The sequence below is a fragment of the Phyllostomus hastatus genome, unplaced genomic scaffold, assembly GCF_019186645.2.
Source record: "Phyllostomus hastatus isolate PE091 unplaced genomic scaffold, TTU_PhHast_1.1 phas_contig_86, whole genome shotgun sequence".
Classification (NCBI taxonomy): domain Eukaryota; kingdom Metazoa; phylum Chordata; class Mammalia; order Chiroptera; family Phyllostomidae; genus Phyllostomus; species Phyllostomus hastatus.
This window is the reverse complement of record NW_025333977.1, coordinates 63,470,687-63,487,605: the sequence shown is the minus strand read 5'-3', so window position 1 is coordinate 63,487,605 and position 16,919 is coordinate 63,470,687. Positions and strand designations below refer to the sequence as shown.

The window sequence follows — 16,919 nt, the reverse complement described above, 5'->3', positions numbered from 1 at the left end:
TTTAAATGGAAATATATGTATATATTTGGAATATATACATGTATATAAACATATAAATATAAATATATAAATGCATTATATAAATATATAAATAAAAATATATTATATATAAATATATAATATAAATATATAAATATGTTTATAAATGGAACTATGCATATATTTCCATTTAAAATATATATAAATACTACTAAATTATATATAAACATATTTCCATTTAATACATACAAATATATATTTCTATATATTTCTATTTAAAAGAAATATATATAATGTGCTTGCCTTGATAAAAAATTCAAGGTTCAGGGAGATGTTCAAAAAGGTAATACTGGACCCATACTGGGAGTCAGAAAATGAAGGGACATCTCTGTAAACTAATGTAAATCATTATAAAACAGTAGTGTTTACCTAGACCTTCAGATAAAGCTGTTTATTTAACTACAGGACTCCAAGGCAAAATAGTCCAAAGACTGATGGTAATTTAATGTCATCAATCAGGAATCCAGGCAGGAAAACAACAAATTCTAAAATATTTTTTAGATTGATATGACTCAAAATTTTTAAATGGCATTTTAAACTTGAAAATAATAATTGCAGATAACACTAATATTCGTTTATATCAATGACATCATTTATTTCATTCTTTCATTGTAATTCAGGCATTCCCATACTAAAAATTATATTTATTGACTTCATTCCCTGCTGTTTTCAAGATTAAGCTTCTTAAAATACAGATTAATTTAGGTTACTCTTCCACATAATATGTGTATCTGTACTCATTCAAGTTGCTTTGCATCTCATAACTATGCCTACCTCTTAACAAGATCTGTCTCCTCTTCTCAGCCCAGCTTTACTGTTACCCAAAGGACTTGGCTCCAGTATTGTGAAACATATACCTCCCTTCCCTTACAACTACCTAATACACTTTTGTTTTTCAAAGTACATCTAAACTCTTCAATGTTTTCCAAAAAAATAACTGCCACTTTTTAACTCATTTAATTACATAGTATTTTGTGTAAGTTTATTTGATTTATGTAAATTTTTAAAAGTCTATACTTAGATTATAAATTTATGAATGGCTGAGGCATATATTATGCAAACATAAAAGAGGCATTTAAATATACCTGTTGACCCATTAACCCTTTTTACAAATATCTCAGTGAAAAAAAGGTACTGGGCAGCAGGATATTTCTATTTAAGTGAATATATTTCAGTTCCAAGTCTCTTCTGTCTTAGCATCACAATATAATTAAAAGAGTGACTATTATAATCTATGACATTATTTATTTATAAACATTATAACTAGAGATTTAAAATCTGACACTAAATGTAGAGGAAAAGGTAGGAGGATTTAAAATGATTTTAAGAAATCAGCAGCATGTGAGAACTTCTTAAAAGCAAAAGATGAACCATATATGAATCCTAAGGTTAAAATCTGGTAAATTGGGCCCTGACCAGTGTGGCTCAGCTGGTTGGGCACCGTCCTGCAAAGGGAAAGGTCTTCAGTTGGATCCCTGGTCAAGGCACACACCCAGGTTTTGGTTCAGTCCCCTGTTGGTGCACACAGGAGAAGAAACTGATATTTTTCTCTCTCACATCAATGTTTCCCTTTCTTTCTCCCTATTTTCTCCTCTGTCTAAAAATAAATAAATAAAATCTTTTTTAAAAAGCTGGTAAACTGGGAAAACGGTGGTCTTAGTAGTAGAGATGAAAATGTTAAGGGAAGCCCTGGCTAGGTAACTCTGTTAGTTGTAAAGTTATCCCAGTAGGCCAGGGTTGCAGGTTCAATCCTCTGTCAGGGCATATACTTGAAGCAACCAATGTATGCATCTATAAATAAAACAACAAATCAATCTCTCTTTCTCCCTCTCTCTTTCCCTTCCTCTTGCTCTAAAATCAATTTAAAAAAATAAGAAGAGAAAGTGGTTTAAGGAAGGACATGTTTTAATTTTCAAATGATGGAAATTTCCATTACACAACCATTCATCAGTCAGTAAATATTTGAGTGATTACAAGGGCTGGAAGTCATTGTTCTAAGAAAAAGAGACACAAATGAGCACATCAGACAAGGTCTATGCCTGAATGAAACTGACATCCTTCTTCACAATATAACATAAAGACACAAATAGGAAATCATGACTTTTGCCAAGAGGTCACTTGCTGTCCAGTGAGAGCAAAAACCAAACTGCACTATAAATGAGAGAATAAAAGGTGAAGGAAGAATTACTTTATTAAAATATTTAATCATACATTGAAAATTAGGAGAAATTAAGATAAAATCTTGGAAGACTCAAGTAATTTATAATGCCTGCCCACACTTAATGGTTTATTGTTATTGCTTCTTTTGTGATTTAATTATTTATATCTTTATCTAAGATGAAGAACAACCTATGCAACGTAAATGGCAGAAAAAAGAGCTGAGAGAGTACTTGTTAAAGATGGTACAAGGGGAGGAGATTTGCTTAGGAGAACTAGGGGTCAATAGAAGTTAGGGAGTACAGAAAGGAGAAATTCTATTTAAAGAAGTAGGAGAGAGTGGCATTTCCTTTCCATTCTTAAGCTTTATGGTCTTAAAAAGTTAGGGTGTAAGAGGAAAAACACACTCTCAATGCTCCACTCATGGAACAGTTCACTTCTAGTCACCAAATGTATGGGTTTTTTCCCCCTACATCAAGCAATTCTGCAACACCAGCTCAGTGTCCTACATCTATAACTCAATCAGCTCGGACAGTATCTATCCGGAATTAGCATCAGATCTGACAGGTTAAGGACTCAGGCAAACCAGACTCCCTCTGACTCTTTCAGATGCCAGTCTCAAGTCTTGGCTGTTCTCTTGGCTTCTGACTCACCAGCTATTAAAAAAAAGAAAGAGAGATTCCCATGACCTTCTTCTCTGGTCCATTTTTTTGCTAGAGTGGTTCACAGAAATCAGGAAAACATTGAGCTTACTACATCACCAGTTTATTATGCAATGATACAACTTAGGAAGAACCACATGGAAGAAATGCATAGGGCAATGTGTGGGACAAGGGGCACAGAGGTCCCATGCTTTCAGTTGGTCTGTCCCCTGCCAGCACCTGCATGTGCTTACCAGTGCAGAAGATCTCTGAATGACCTCCTTTGGGCTCTCCAGGAGGCTTCATTACCTAGGCATGACTGATTAAATCATTTGCCATTGGAGACTGAACTCTGCCTTCAGCACCACTCCCCTTCCCAGGGGTGGGTGGGAGGTAGGGGGACAGAAAGGTCCAACCTTCTAATAACAGGGTTAGTTCAACTGGCAACCAGCCCTTATCCTTAAGGGTTTTCCAAAAGTCACTTCATTAATATTAATTCAGGTAGGCTGAAAGAAATTGTTATGAATAACAAAATATACATTTACTGTCCTTATCTCTTAGGAAATTCCAAGGGCTTTAGGAGCTCTGTGCCATAAACTGAGATCAAAACCAAATATCTATTCCTTACTATAAATCTCAGTTTCACGAAGGGAAAATCACCGGTGGAGAATGAGGGAGTAAACAAATGAGATTGGCTTTGGGGGAGAGTGGAAGAGATAAGGAGGGTCTCTTGCAGAATAGCCCTCGGAAACCCTGTGATATATGGCTGAGAACTGAGGACCAAGTTTATTGTGGATGGCATAGGTTATAGCAGATTTTCCCAGCAAAGCTCCTCTCTGTCTCGAAAGCAGCATTTATTTTTGTAGACATGTGCATGAATGCCAGGACGGCAGAAAAAATAGGAAAATAGAAGTTGAAAGTGAATTGGAGTTGGGAGGCTTAAGTGGAAGTTTGTTCTGTATAAAACAGTGAAAAAGTTTCTCAAACCTCAGTTTCTTCAGCTGTAAAATAGGAGCAGGGCTGGATCCCAAAATGGTATGCCCATAACTTCTCTGTTAGTGCCCCCTATTCTAGTCTGAGATCATTATATGTTACAGGATGGTGGGAAAAAAAGGGCAGATTTTATGATGGAGGTTGAGAATAAACAGAAATAGATATTTTGCTAGTGTTTCAGAATGATTGTTTCTAGAACTGAAAAGTGAATATATTCATTCAAAGATGAATACATGAAGTAGCAATTCATACTAAATTATGACTTCACGGTTTTGCTTTGCAATCTGCAATTCTTTCTATACATGTTTGGCTCATGAATTCATGAATACTATCTTTATATAGATGCTGCTTTTTTTAAATCTCACTGACATACTTTTTGAAAGTATAGATCGCTGAGAAGTAACATTGGAATTTACAACATAATCCACTACATTTAGAAGGTGTCTTATCATGTGGTCATCTCATGGCTTTTAAACCATTATCAAAAATATCAACTAGCTCAATCTCACAAACTATATTAAAAGGGACACATTCACGTTTCCCCTTTATGTCCATGTCAAAGATAAGCTAGAAGTAATTTAAACACCATGGAATCATATCTGTCACAGTCATATCTTTCTGGTGGTATGGAGTTCATTTTTTAAGGCTACAAGTCCATTAACCTTCACAAGAACAAAAATAAAGCAAAACAAAGAAACACTCTCTGGAGAAATGCATTGCTTCTAATCTTATTTATATATCTTAACTGTGGGGATTTAAGGACTGAACAAAGACCTCTGCCTCCCCATGCACACACACAGAAATACATAAACCCTGAGATAAATAAATCTGTAAAATGCCTAGCAATGCATATTGTAGATAAATTTGTGATTATATAAAAAAGAGAGTGGGTTTAGGAAGAGTAACTGATATCATCCCTGTTGAAGCTCTGTCTTGCCCTGTGATTTGTAACTGGGAGGCCAAAGCATCAACCCCATTTATTTTTAATGTCTTGGTCTGCTCCTGGCTGCTGCCACTTCCCCTAGGTTCATTCACTGTATATATCTGAAACTATTCTTCGTTTCCCAATAAATGTACTGTCAGAAAGCCAGAGGCTGATGATAAGGTAGGATACAAGGAGTTCTTGCTTGTTTTTATATATTTCTGTTTGACTCAGGAGATAATTATAACACAGATTGATGCTCTCATTTTAAACAAGGTAGTAAATCAGCATGAAATATAGAATTTGGGAAAGCCATTTGCCACATAATTATAATTTCTTAAAATTCTTGTGTTCATTGAATATGAAAAGCTATAATCATGTGATACATAGCAATAGCATTACTCTTTTTCTTTCCTGTTATGGAAGATAGTTAAATAAACTTAAGTCACACATTTTTAAATATTATTAGTTACAAAGCTTAAATATGATTAACTGAAGCAAAGCAAAAACTTACATTAGTTGGTCCAGGATCTAGCTTGAAGTAGGAGAAATTACAGATTCAGGAAGCAAAATTGAAATACGTAATGACTCAGTGCACTTTGTTTAAAAGTCACGTCTTTTCCACAAATAAAGTTTATATATTATCATGACACCACTAAAAGTGTACAATTTTGATTGGTAGAGAGAGTAGAAGCAAAGTAGAAATAAGCGAGGAGTCTAGAATCAGAAAGAGACAGATTTGAGGATGGACCCTGTCAGGGGCTATATTCAAAATATCTATCAATGAGAACGTCAGGGACATAGATCCCTCAAGGGGGCGCAGACCCAGCACAGAGCTCTAGAAACCCCTCTGATGTCAGGATTCACACTTTTAGTTGCTAGATTATGCAAGGGAGGATTGGGTGGATCTGAGTTTCTGGGTTTAGGAGGCTACTCAGGGTACTGGAGGAATTAACCAGGACAAATGCATTTCTATACTAACCTACAGAAGTAGTTAAAACTACTTCTAACCAACATAGAAGTAGTACAACATTTTCACAAGCAGCAGAGTCATAGAGGTGCTGACTTGCTGAATATTAGTCCTGGATGGCACCCATTGTTTGTTTGCTTTGGTAGTTTAATATCACTGAGCCAGCCAAGTGAGAGAAAATAAAATGATGAGGTTTTTTGGCTAGTTATTTGACAGCTCTACCACCTCTTCCATCAGATGGAGAACTTAGTCATCACTCATTTCCCTTTTCCTAAGGCCTTCAGGGTACATATTCCCAGAGCCAAGGGCAAGTCCTACTACAGAGCTGAGGGACCTCCCAAATTTTAGCCAAATGCAGAAAAGGAGCAGAGTTTACACTCGATCCTGACTTCTAGCTTAGGGCTTAACGCACCTGGAAGCTGATTCAAGTGTCTGTAGTACGTAGTCCAAGGTGCATCCTGTCTCTCCCTTTCCTCCTCTTTTGACTCCAGTCTTTATTTGTTTGTTTAGAAATGATACACTACTATCTCTGCATTAAACTGTCTGGAACACATTCTTAGTTATGATACCTTGTAACAACAATTATGTACATAAATGTCTGTCAGCCTAACTTTGCACAAGCTAGTTGGTTCCAAAAGGAAACTTTATTATTTATTCATCACAGTTTTCAACATTGGAGAAATGATTGTCTTATCTCAAAGGAGTAGCATTAGTATGTCTCTATATACTCTGTAAAGCATAGCACTTCTATATGTTTGAGAGAATCACAGTTAAAATCCCATAATTTCAAATGCCACATCTTTAGAGAAAACTATTTTAAAAGTCACAAGAATTATCAGAGAACTAGGAAAGACATAGAAGATTTCACAAGTGATTGAAAGAACAAAATGTACTAACAGTAAAGAAAAAAGAAATGTGGTGGCTGCAAGAAAGGTGAGAAGTTTGCCTGTTTCGTTTTTCCATTACATGTTTACAAGCTGCCAGTGTAGCATGTTTTTAATTAGAAAAGATTGTCAGTGGAAAATATGGTTGGTGAAATCACCTAACCATTCACTCCAGGATTTTTTTTTTAGATCAGTGCTTCTAAATGTTCTCCACCAAAACTTTTTTCACTGTGCTTCTCCACAAATTTTATATTTTGACTTTTTAAATACAAATTTTAGCTACTGAATAAAAAATTGTTGTTTCTTTTTTAGCTACTGAATAAAAAATTGTTGTTTCTTATTTTAATTAACCAGAGAATTATAACTTTCTGAGTAACAATACTCAGAGTGACAATCATAAAATAACCGAATAACTTCATCAAAAAAAACCCCTGACACAATTGTAACTAAGGTAAAGCTAACTCAAATTTTAAATATCCTCCATAATCTTTTCATAGCTAAGGTTCAATGTCTAAATTCTTAGAAATAAGAAAATGCTTTGAAGAGACCCACAAGTACTATTTCCAGAGCCCCAATATTTAAATATTCCAAATTGGGTTGCAATGGTTTGAATTAGTTTAAAATTATCTAACAAATATGATTCATTTTCATTTGAAGAATTAAAGTTTTAATGTACCATAACTGTCTAAAAGTGAAGAGGAAATCCTGAAGTTCTTTCAAATCATTTTTCCTCACCTTTTTCCCACCTCCATCTGTCAAAACTCTTAATTGCCTCTGAAACGCAGGAGTGGGAAGCATCCAGCTCGTACTCACCTGCCTGATTAGTCGTGATGCTGACTGCAGCAAACTGTCTTGGTGGTGAGCTCAGCTCGGACACCCCATTAATGGCATCAATCTCAAAGGTGTAGTTAGTGTGTGCCAGGAGGTCTGTCACTGTCACTGTGGTATTGGTGAGTCCAAACTGTCGAGGAAGGAAGCGGACATTTGGGCTGCATGGCTCACACTGTTTGACATTCCACCCACATTTTTTACATATGATGTTGAAGGTAACATCTTTCCGGCCTCCTGTGTCCAGGGGCCAACTCCAGTCCAGGATAACCGAGGTCTCGTTTATATTAGAGATAACATTTCTTGGTGCAGATGGAGGTCCTGCAAAGTAGTTCAACAAAGATTAATGAGCCTCACTTCTGGTTTCTACTACAAGGGAAAGAGATAATTTACAATGGAACCAAAAGAGGTAAATAACCATCTTGTCTTTATTATACACTTTTAATTTGTCCTTAGAGGATCCATGAGATTATAGACACATGGATACAAGAGCACTGTACATTCCAAGCTATGAGTGGGGGAGGTTTGACTCAAGATTGAATATGCATTCAGTAAGTTCAACAAAGAAATTTACCACTAAATTCAATGCCCTTGTGAATAGTTATGAAAACTTTAGTATTAGTTTTATAAATCTTAGTTCTTTTCCCCTCTGACCTATGACCAACATAAACAAGAGGGAATAGAAATGTAAAAACACAATTCCCATGCTTGTAACCTTCTCTATCCTATCTAATACAATGCAAAATCTAAAACAAGATGCAGAAAACGTTCTTTCTTTCTGGGTATCCTATTGCAGGAAGTACTTTAAAAATTCATTCACTTTGCGTGATAAATGTTGCATTTGTGGTGAGCCAAGCATGGACAGTGAAGCAGAGAAAGCTTTCAATTGCACATGGATAGCACAGGAAATGGGCCAAATGATTTAAACAAAGAAGAAACACAATAACAAGGAGAAAAATACAAAATAAAACAAACATGGAGGCATGGGTTGCAGCAGAACTACTCACGGGTACAAGCCATGGATGGAGGGTCTTTGTCTGCTCGGAAGTAATTATTCTCACACCTGCAGTTCACTGAACCATCTTCAGGAGTCGTACTGTGAGGTGGACACTTAGTGCATTTCATGTTACCATCCAAAGCCTTGTAGAAACCTGGTCGACAAGCTACAAACAAAATTACTCTTTTACAATTCTGTAGTCATTTTGAAAATGTATGTTTGAAATATGTAAAATACATTTCAGGATGTTAGGACATGCATTCACTTTAAAAATTAATTTTTTCTTTCCAGCACTTATAGAAGCAAAAAACATGGCTCAGTGTAGTGTTTCCACATATACATTTGAGTTTGCACCAAATGTTAAAGGGGAAAAAAACCCCTACAAAATTTAGATTATTTTGGCACGAGAGTGTGATGAAATTTCCAGCTCATGTTTTTGCAGCTTTCCTTGGCATTGTGGTATTTGGGGAGAAAATAGAGCAAAGCCATGTCGTCATGTAGCTGCTCCCTGCTCGAACATGACGAATTCATCTCCACAAGTTGTAAGCAACTGTAGGAAGAAATCATGCCCTCTTATAGTTCTCATGAACTCGAATTTTCTTTTCCTGTCTCGGCAGTGTCATTCTGTGGTAGTGGCCTAAGACAAAGAGTGTAATATAGTCCCTTGTCTATATCTCAGATATATAAGGTGGTACAATTTCTATTTAAATAAATATATCTTCTTTTCTATGTATCAAATCTAGAGAGGTACAATTTCTATTTAAACTGACATATTTGTGAATTGTTACTAGATTAAAAGCTTTTTAAAATGACTCTGGTTACTTTCTTTCTTTCTGACCATGTCTCTGAATGACGTGTTTTTGTTTTTGTTTTTTTTTAATGGAATGAATGGGTTACTAAATATTGACTTCAGCTCCATTGTGTTATTTTTTCATTTAATCTGATATTAAATTCAAAATGCTGTACTGTTTTGCTTGATCCACTTTCACAATTACATTGAGAACTGAATTCATGGTGAAAATCCCAGCAAGAAGCTCTTTGGCATTCCTCTGAGGAAAGGATTTGGGTCTAAATTTGGGGGGTCCTTCAGAATATCTCTGGAAAGGAGTAATTTCTTGAATCTCTATAACTCAATTTCAGTGCTACACTAAAATTTGATGATATAAAGTACTTACATATAAAATAGGCCCTATAAATTATCTTTATTATTGAATTCCAGAATTTTCTTATATCAGCTTCTACTGTGAATAGGTATTTGCATTTAAGTAAAACCTGTATAGACAAATATTAAGTTTTATAGTCATTAAATGCATTTTTAAAGAAGATGCATTATATCCATAATAGCATATCTTCCTACTACAAGGTTCTTGAGAAATTACACTGCCAAGACAAACAATTAGAATCATAAAGTGACAGCAGTCATTCATTTCACCTTGTTTACTAGCTCCAACTAAGAATGGCTGCTCTAGGACCATGTTACATTAAGCTGAACAATTTTTAGTATCACTTGAAAGCCACCAAAAATAAAAAGATTATTGCCCTAACCAAACTTGGATTAGGTTTACAAACTTTTGAACATTGTCTGTAAGCATTGGTTAGAAAGTTCTACTCATATCTTCTGTTATATTGCCTTAGAGGAAATTATATAAAGTATAAATAAACTATGCACTTAACTTCTGGTTTCAATTTAGCTCATCATTGAAGTGCCTTTAAATTTGCAAAGGGGCATTACTGAGTCTTTCAAGATTAAGTTGCTCTGTTCTTGTGTTTGCTTGTAAGTTTACCTATGGGTCATTATTTGGAACTATTATGGTTTTTTAAAACATTTAGCATAAAGGTATTTGCTAAACAAGCAATCACTTGCTGTTGCTATTATAAATAACTATGCTATGTGATACTTAAGACAAGACAGTTATACAATGACATCTTAGCTACAACACTATGGCCAGGATTTCTGTAGTAACTTAAATGTGATCAGTAATAACTACAATTAATGAACTTAGAAGTTAAGAATGTTAATACACGTTAGTAACCTAGACTTGACCTAATTATTAATAAATAATCTTACAGATGACAATAGTGCAATATAGGCAGGCCCATACACACAAAGTTTAATAAATATTTGTCAATCATTTACTCTTTTTCAGGCTATTGGGCAACCTTAAAGATGTAAATTCTCTAATGCTGTCTGTCCCCATGGTCCCCTGAAACTGGAAATAGGCCCCAGACCTTAACGCAGGCCACATGAGCGAGCACCCCATTCTGCTTGAGCTGTTAGAGGAGACTGCACAGAGGAATCTCATCTGAGAAAGACTATGAAAAGATGGCTGGAGCTGTTTTGTGAGAGCATATTTAAATACACAAATAGATCAACATGAAAAGACAAACTGTTAAGCAGAGGAATGTGGTGGGTACAGTTGGTTGCGTACTCAACATCCAAACTCTGCTTCCTGCTTGCTAATAGAATCCTGATTTGTTCAGAATGGCATCCCACTCAGTGCTCCCTTTACTTAGACTACATTGAAAATAGTGATGAATGGCCAGAATTATGGCCAAAGAAATATAAACGGGAATCTGATGAAAGTCTTTGGAATAGCTTTTCTTTTTTTTTTTAATCTCTACTTCATCTACATTTTTCCAGAATTGATTATGGACATAATGGCTTACATGTGACAATACATTAAAAGCCAAGAAAATCAGAGAGATGTGTACTCTATACTTGTTGACCCAGCAAGCACCTATCTCAAGATTTATTATAATGTCAACAAATAAGAGCTTATTTGTTTAAGTCACTGTGGTCAAATTTGCCTTTACTCATACCAGAAAGCATTTTTAACTGACATAAAAGACAAAGAGAATTTAGTTGAGATGTATTGATTAAATACAATCATTGCTTAATGGAGCTAGAAAGATACTAAGGATCACATCGGCCAGCCTGTATGTTCTACAATCTTCAGTGGACACTGCAATCCAGGATATTAGGTGACACACAGGGACAGGCCCACTCTCATCTTCTGGCTGACAGACTTCAACCACAAATTCATAGATATTCATCAAATACCAACGCTATGAGAATACAACGCTAGAGTCTATATCTTAAATTTTGGAGACGCTGTCTGAAGGACTTTCATATGTACAAACTCAATTAAATCTCAACCATTCTGTTAAAATAATCAGATGTTAATCTACTCTTTTTACAGAATGGACAATTGAAGCAGAAGCAGAAAAAGTAGTATGCTCACAATCACAAAGATATTCAATGACAGTGGGAATAAGCAAGAGATTTTTCTGCTTTTAACTTTACATAAATCACTTACTAAAAGTAAATTATTCTCTAAAACCATGAATTATCTTTTTACCAAATTCTCAATTGTTGGTATGACATTGAGGAACAGTCATCTATAAAATTATTTAATTACATTAATCCAAGATTTTACATCTATTTTTAGTAAAAGATTATTTGGGAAAAGCTAATATTCTTTCTCTAAGATATTCTATTTGATGTCGAACACTGTTATGGGCAGATGAGTGGTTTTAGCTGGAAGGACGAAGGGAGTCTGTCAATTTCAAAAACAGTGACACACTCTGTGTGAGAGGCATAAAGTAAATGCTCCCTTTCTTGCTATAAGCAAGATCTCTAAATTCTCCACCAAAGTTGTTCAACAAATTTGAGAATATAACTGAATAATTTATATTACTAACAAAATTATTACACTGGTAGAAAGCATGTGTAAGGGGAAATTCTTTATACAACATACTTGCTTTAAAAATTTTGTAATCAATAAATAATTTCTCTCCCTTATAGTAAATCAACTTGTGCTTAAATACATATCTACCTCTTGTACCTTCTTCATCTTCAAAATATTATTATAAAAGAATTTGAAACTTTACCTTGAATGGCATAAATACTTATCTTTTAGTATCTTTGCTTATAATGGTAAGAGCTATGGTCTTAATTTGAAAGCACCCCCTTACCTACCTTGAATATAAAACTTGTGATATAACAATCTAAACATTTCTCTCATTTAAGCATTATTTCATAGAATGAGAAAATTCAGCATATTTTAAAAAAATCCACACAATGAGTAGAAAGTAAATATGTTTTGTTTTCTTTTATTACTTAAGAGAAGTCTTAATTAAGTTATTACAGAATTTCAAGGAAAACAGAGATCAGGCAGGAAGAGTAAACAAATTAATATTAACTCAGGTTTATCCAGTTTTAGGTTTTAAATAAAGAACTTCTGCTATATGGTCAAGGTCCTTGCTGGAGTAGGCCAGATACTAAAGTAATACTTGACTAGGGTGGTTACACGCATTAAAACTCTGCTGTCAAAGTGACAGAATTCTGATTTATGTCTTCCTCACCTCTCCCAGTGGAACATATTTGTATCAGTCAGATACTGGTAAAATTATTCATAGATTTCAGTCCCAGGGTAGTAAAACCGAAGAGTAATTAAGCAGGTTAAGATCCTTTAAATGGAGACAAATTGCCACCTTTTTTGTATGGGGTCTGAGATATGTTTTATATCCTTACCATAATAAAGATTCAACTAGTTAAGTGTGGCAAGAATTCTCATCTTTGATTTTGTGTTGATAATGACAACTAAAATGGGAGATAACACCTCAAACTCTATTGGATATCATCATGGATTACTAGGAATCAGATCTGTTCATATAATGTTTGAATTTCATTAACTCACTCCATTGAACAAACATGCATTGATCTAAAATGACCTGGACACTTTATTGTGCTCAGTACTATAGTGATAAAAGGCACAGTTCAAGCTTTAAAGAGGAGGCTATTCTGTACGTCATTGTTATTTTAGAAATGGATCTCCTCACTTGAGAATGTAAATCAGTGTTAAGATACTTTTCAAGATGACATTTTTATGTTATCTTCACCAAGAAATTTCAAATTTTTCTTATTTTTATCTTAGTACTTCAAGGTGCTTTGAGCATCTTATAGGAAGAACACTGGGCTGGGAAAGAGGAAATGCAGGTTTTGATCTAGTCTATTCTCCTAGATAGGTATTATCACAAATTCACTGACCAGGTGTCTTTAAATTTTAATGAGGTGGTTGGAATAGTGACTCCCTCTTCTATAAGTATGTCTAAAGTTTTGCTTGGTAGTTATTTTTTATTCCTAGCTTAGACCTCAGCAATACAGAGACAGGAGTTATTCCTATTTCTTTTGTATGCCCTGTGGTGATCACATTTTCCAGGACCTAGCAGTGGATGAGGTGCACTTTTTGTGAGTAATTAACTTGCAACCAATTATCCTCTCTAGACTTTAATTTCCTCATTTATTAATGACAGGTATTGAGTAAATTGTCTTTAAAACTCTTCAGGCTAGAAACATTAAGAAGATAATAAAAGTGTATCAAAATTTGTAAGATTCCTAGAACTTTCTAAATAGAAAAGAATGCAAAAAAAAAAAAAAAGCCATGGCTGGCATAGCTCAGTGGATTGAGCATGGGCTGTGAACCAAAGTGTCACAGGTTCGATTCCCAGTCAGGGCACATGCCTGGGTTGCAGGCCACGGCCCTCAGCAACTGCACATTGATGTTTCTCTCTCTCTCTTTCTCCCTCCCTTTCCTCTCTAAAAAATAAATGAATAAATTTTTTTAAAGAAAAGAATGCAACAAATTATGTTCACTTTCTTCACTGCTTTGAGGATTATAATTAATCATTTAAATTATTAAATCAAATAGGGACAAGAAGACAAAAACTGAGGCTCTCTTCTGACCTCAGAAGAAATATACTTCAATGAGAAATGATAAACTTTAATATTTACAGTGTTTTCCAGTACCAGATCAGTATGTATTCAAAAGACAAGTCTACTTCATAATTGGATTAATTAAAAGGTAAACTGAGAGCCATACAAATAATTCCCTAATATTATATATTCATCTTAACCAATAGCATAATAAAGCTCTATTTAATGATAATCTTCCTATATGGACATTGTAAATTAGAATGTTAGAAGTTTCGTAATCTGTAGGAATGCATAAAAATTTAAAATTGATATTACTCTTAAATTTTTTAAATTTCACTCTTTTAAATTTTTAAAAATATAAGATGATTTTTTCTTCTTTGCAAGGGAAACAAGGACAGTATTAAAAATACAATTTAAAAGAATATATATTTCCCATTTGTTAATCTGCAGTAAATTTTGACTTGCCTTATCCTTGCTAATCTGGCTTTTAGTTTCTGTATTATAAGTGCTGAGTTAATGAAGGTATGCATGCTCATTTATTGAGCAAACCCCAAACTTATGAAAAAAACCCTAGAATGGACCTCAGTGGAACAAAGCTATGACACTCTTGCCAAATGTTAGTTTTCTATTGAGAAACACTAAGCATATGAATAATAGAAGGAAGCCAAGGTAATATCAATTTGTAGTGAATGAATTAAAAATATTTTTGGAATCTGCTGATTTTGTATTTATGAAGAGGTAACAATAAAACAGGAACTAAATACTATGGGTCAATAGTAGGGTAAAATAACAAACCGCCAGCTTTGGAAAATAATAAAGAAAGTATGAAATAGGGAGTATTATGAGCACTACCTATACAATGACTAATAATTATAGAAACACTTCAAGACAGAATCTTGGCTTCATTCCCAAAGCACATAGCCCAGTTTTCCTCTTAAGTTGTAATTGATGGGTTTGAGCTATGCTCATACAGAGAATGGGTAAAGTTACCATAGAGAAAGGAAAACGAATGCACTTAGTAAACCATGGTGGCTACTGTTGAAAGAAAGTAGACAGCCTTTCAGTTGCAAAGTGAATTTTGTCTCCAGTTGACTAATGTGGTTGACTTTTAAAGGAAAACATGGTCCTAATTAAGGATTAAAAGGCTGATTTCAATTTGAACGAACTTCAAATTAAAAAATAAAGCTGTTGGTAAATAGGGCCCTTTTAGTATTCAGACCTTAGCTTCATATACACAGGGCTATATTATCAATTCCCAGCCATAAACACTAACTAATCACCAGAACCAGCACTGACTAAACAGATGATTTCCTGGCCTTGCAATTCTAGGTCTGACAGGGTTTATTTGCTGGGACAAGGTCAAAGCAACTGTTTATTCCCAAAATGAGCTGCACTCTACAATCTTACAGGAACTCTATTCTTTGCCATTTCAATAGAGGTACAATGCTTTGAGGCAAGGCAGAGGCATTTCAATACACTGGAAGTGGCTATGTTCAGTCATTAAACCCTGCCTGCAATGTGCAGCATTTACAAAGTGATCAAGTGTTTCCTTCTTCTGTTCTTTCCACTGTTCAATAGAAAAGACCTAAGGCAAAATGCCACCACACCATTTAACACAACAGAATCAATCACAATCCAGTATGGCTCAAAGATAGCTCAGTAACAAGACTTTATTGTGTTTGTTGTTGCTCCATCACAGCAAGCAAGACAGGTGCCAGTAACACTGAAGTTGTCCAATGTACATTTGCTACAAAAGGAATGAGAAAACAGCCCCTCGTCCTAGGGACATTGTGTTTAGCCAGCTTTTCAATTGTCTTCCATATTTAAGGAGGAACTGTGTGTCCTTAACTTATCTAAACTTGTTAAATAAGTTTATTTTAAAATATTGTTGATTTTTATCCTGGGGAAATACCTCTACAACCTTTGCATGTACACCTTACATATCATATAATCCTATCAGCTTTTTAGCCTCTTTTTATTTTTTGAATTTTATTACACTGAACCGTTTGATAATATTATGGTTAAAAAGTGAGTGGATTTAAAATAAACCTAAAGTGTCATATATACATTGAGAATTCACTTTATAATCACAAAACATTACCAACTAGGAGGTATTTTCAATTTAAAATTGGCTTTGAGTATCTTATGGCTAACAACCATTCATAAGGTTCACAAAAAAATTAGTTAATGTAATTATATGATTTTTTCTTTATTATTTATGTATATGATAAATATTTGCTCCAAGATAGAAATTTCTACTCAAGATATTTTGAAATTTATTCTCTGAATGGATAAGAACAGATTTCCAAAGAAAACCATGAAAACTATCATAAAGAGATGCCCATAAGATCAGCAAAACTGTTAGACAAATTAGTGTTCAAAAAAATTAGATGTACCATCTATTTTAAAACTGTTTAGAAAGACATAAGTGTTCATAATTGGGTCAGTAGCAAGTTCATATATTTTAATTTTCCATAAAATTAAGTATTTCTTGTTAAATAAAGATGTTTCTATTTGCATAAAGATAAAAAGTTTTAAAAAATATGTCAGTATGAGGTTTCAAATGTTTTAAATGTGCATGTGTATTCTAATTTGTATGTCAAAAATGCAAAAATAGGACTTCCAGCTAAGATGCAGGCATAGGTAGATAGACCTTGCCTCCTCACACAACCAAAAGAAGGACAACAACGAATTTAAAAACAAGGAACTGACAGAAAATTGAACTGTATGGGAGTCCAACAACCAAGGAGTTAAAGAAGAAATATTCATTCT

The 16,919-nt window shown here is 34.3% G+C and overlaps 1 protein-coding gene across 3 annotated transcripts in view; it reads right to left on the bottom strand.

Moving 5' to 3' along the window:
* The window catches only part of EPHA3 (EPH receptor A3), a 338,848-nt gene that overhangs the window by 118,216 nt on the left and 203,713 nt on the right, over positions 1 to 16,919 (bottom strand). For 2 of the 3 annotated variants that reach the window (XM_045851756.1, XM_045851757.1), the window contains exons 4-5: positions 8,442 to 8,597; positions 7,420 to 7,755 (exon numbers count right to left, since the gene is read on the bottom strand). In XM_045851756.1, the coding sequence (XP_045707712.1) occupies positions 7,420 to 7,755; positions 8,442 to 8,597 (492 nt within the window). Of the gene's footprint in view, positions 1 to 2,799; positions 2,853 to 7,419; positions 7,756 to 8,441; positions 8,598 to 16,919 lie in introns of those variants that run through there. The other variant, XM_045851758.1, reaches the window with a different exon arrangement.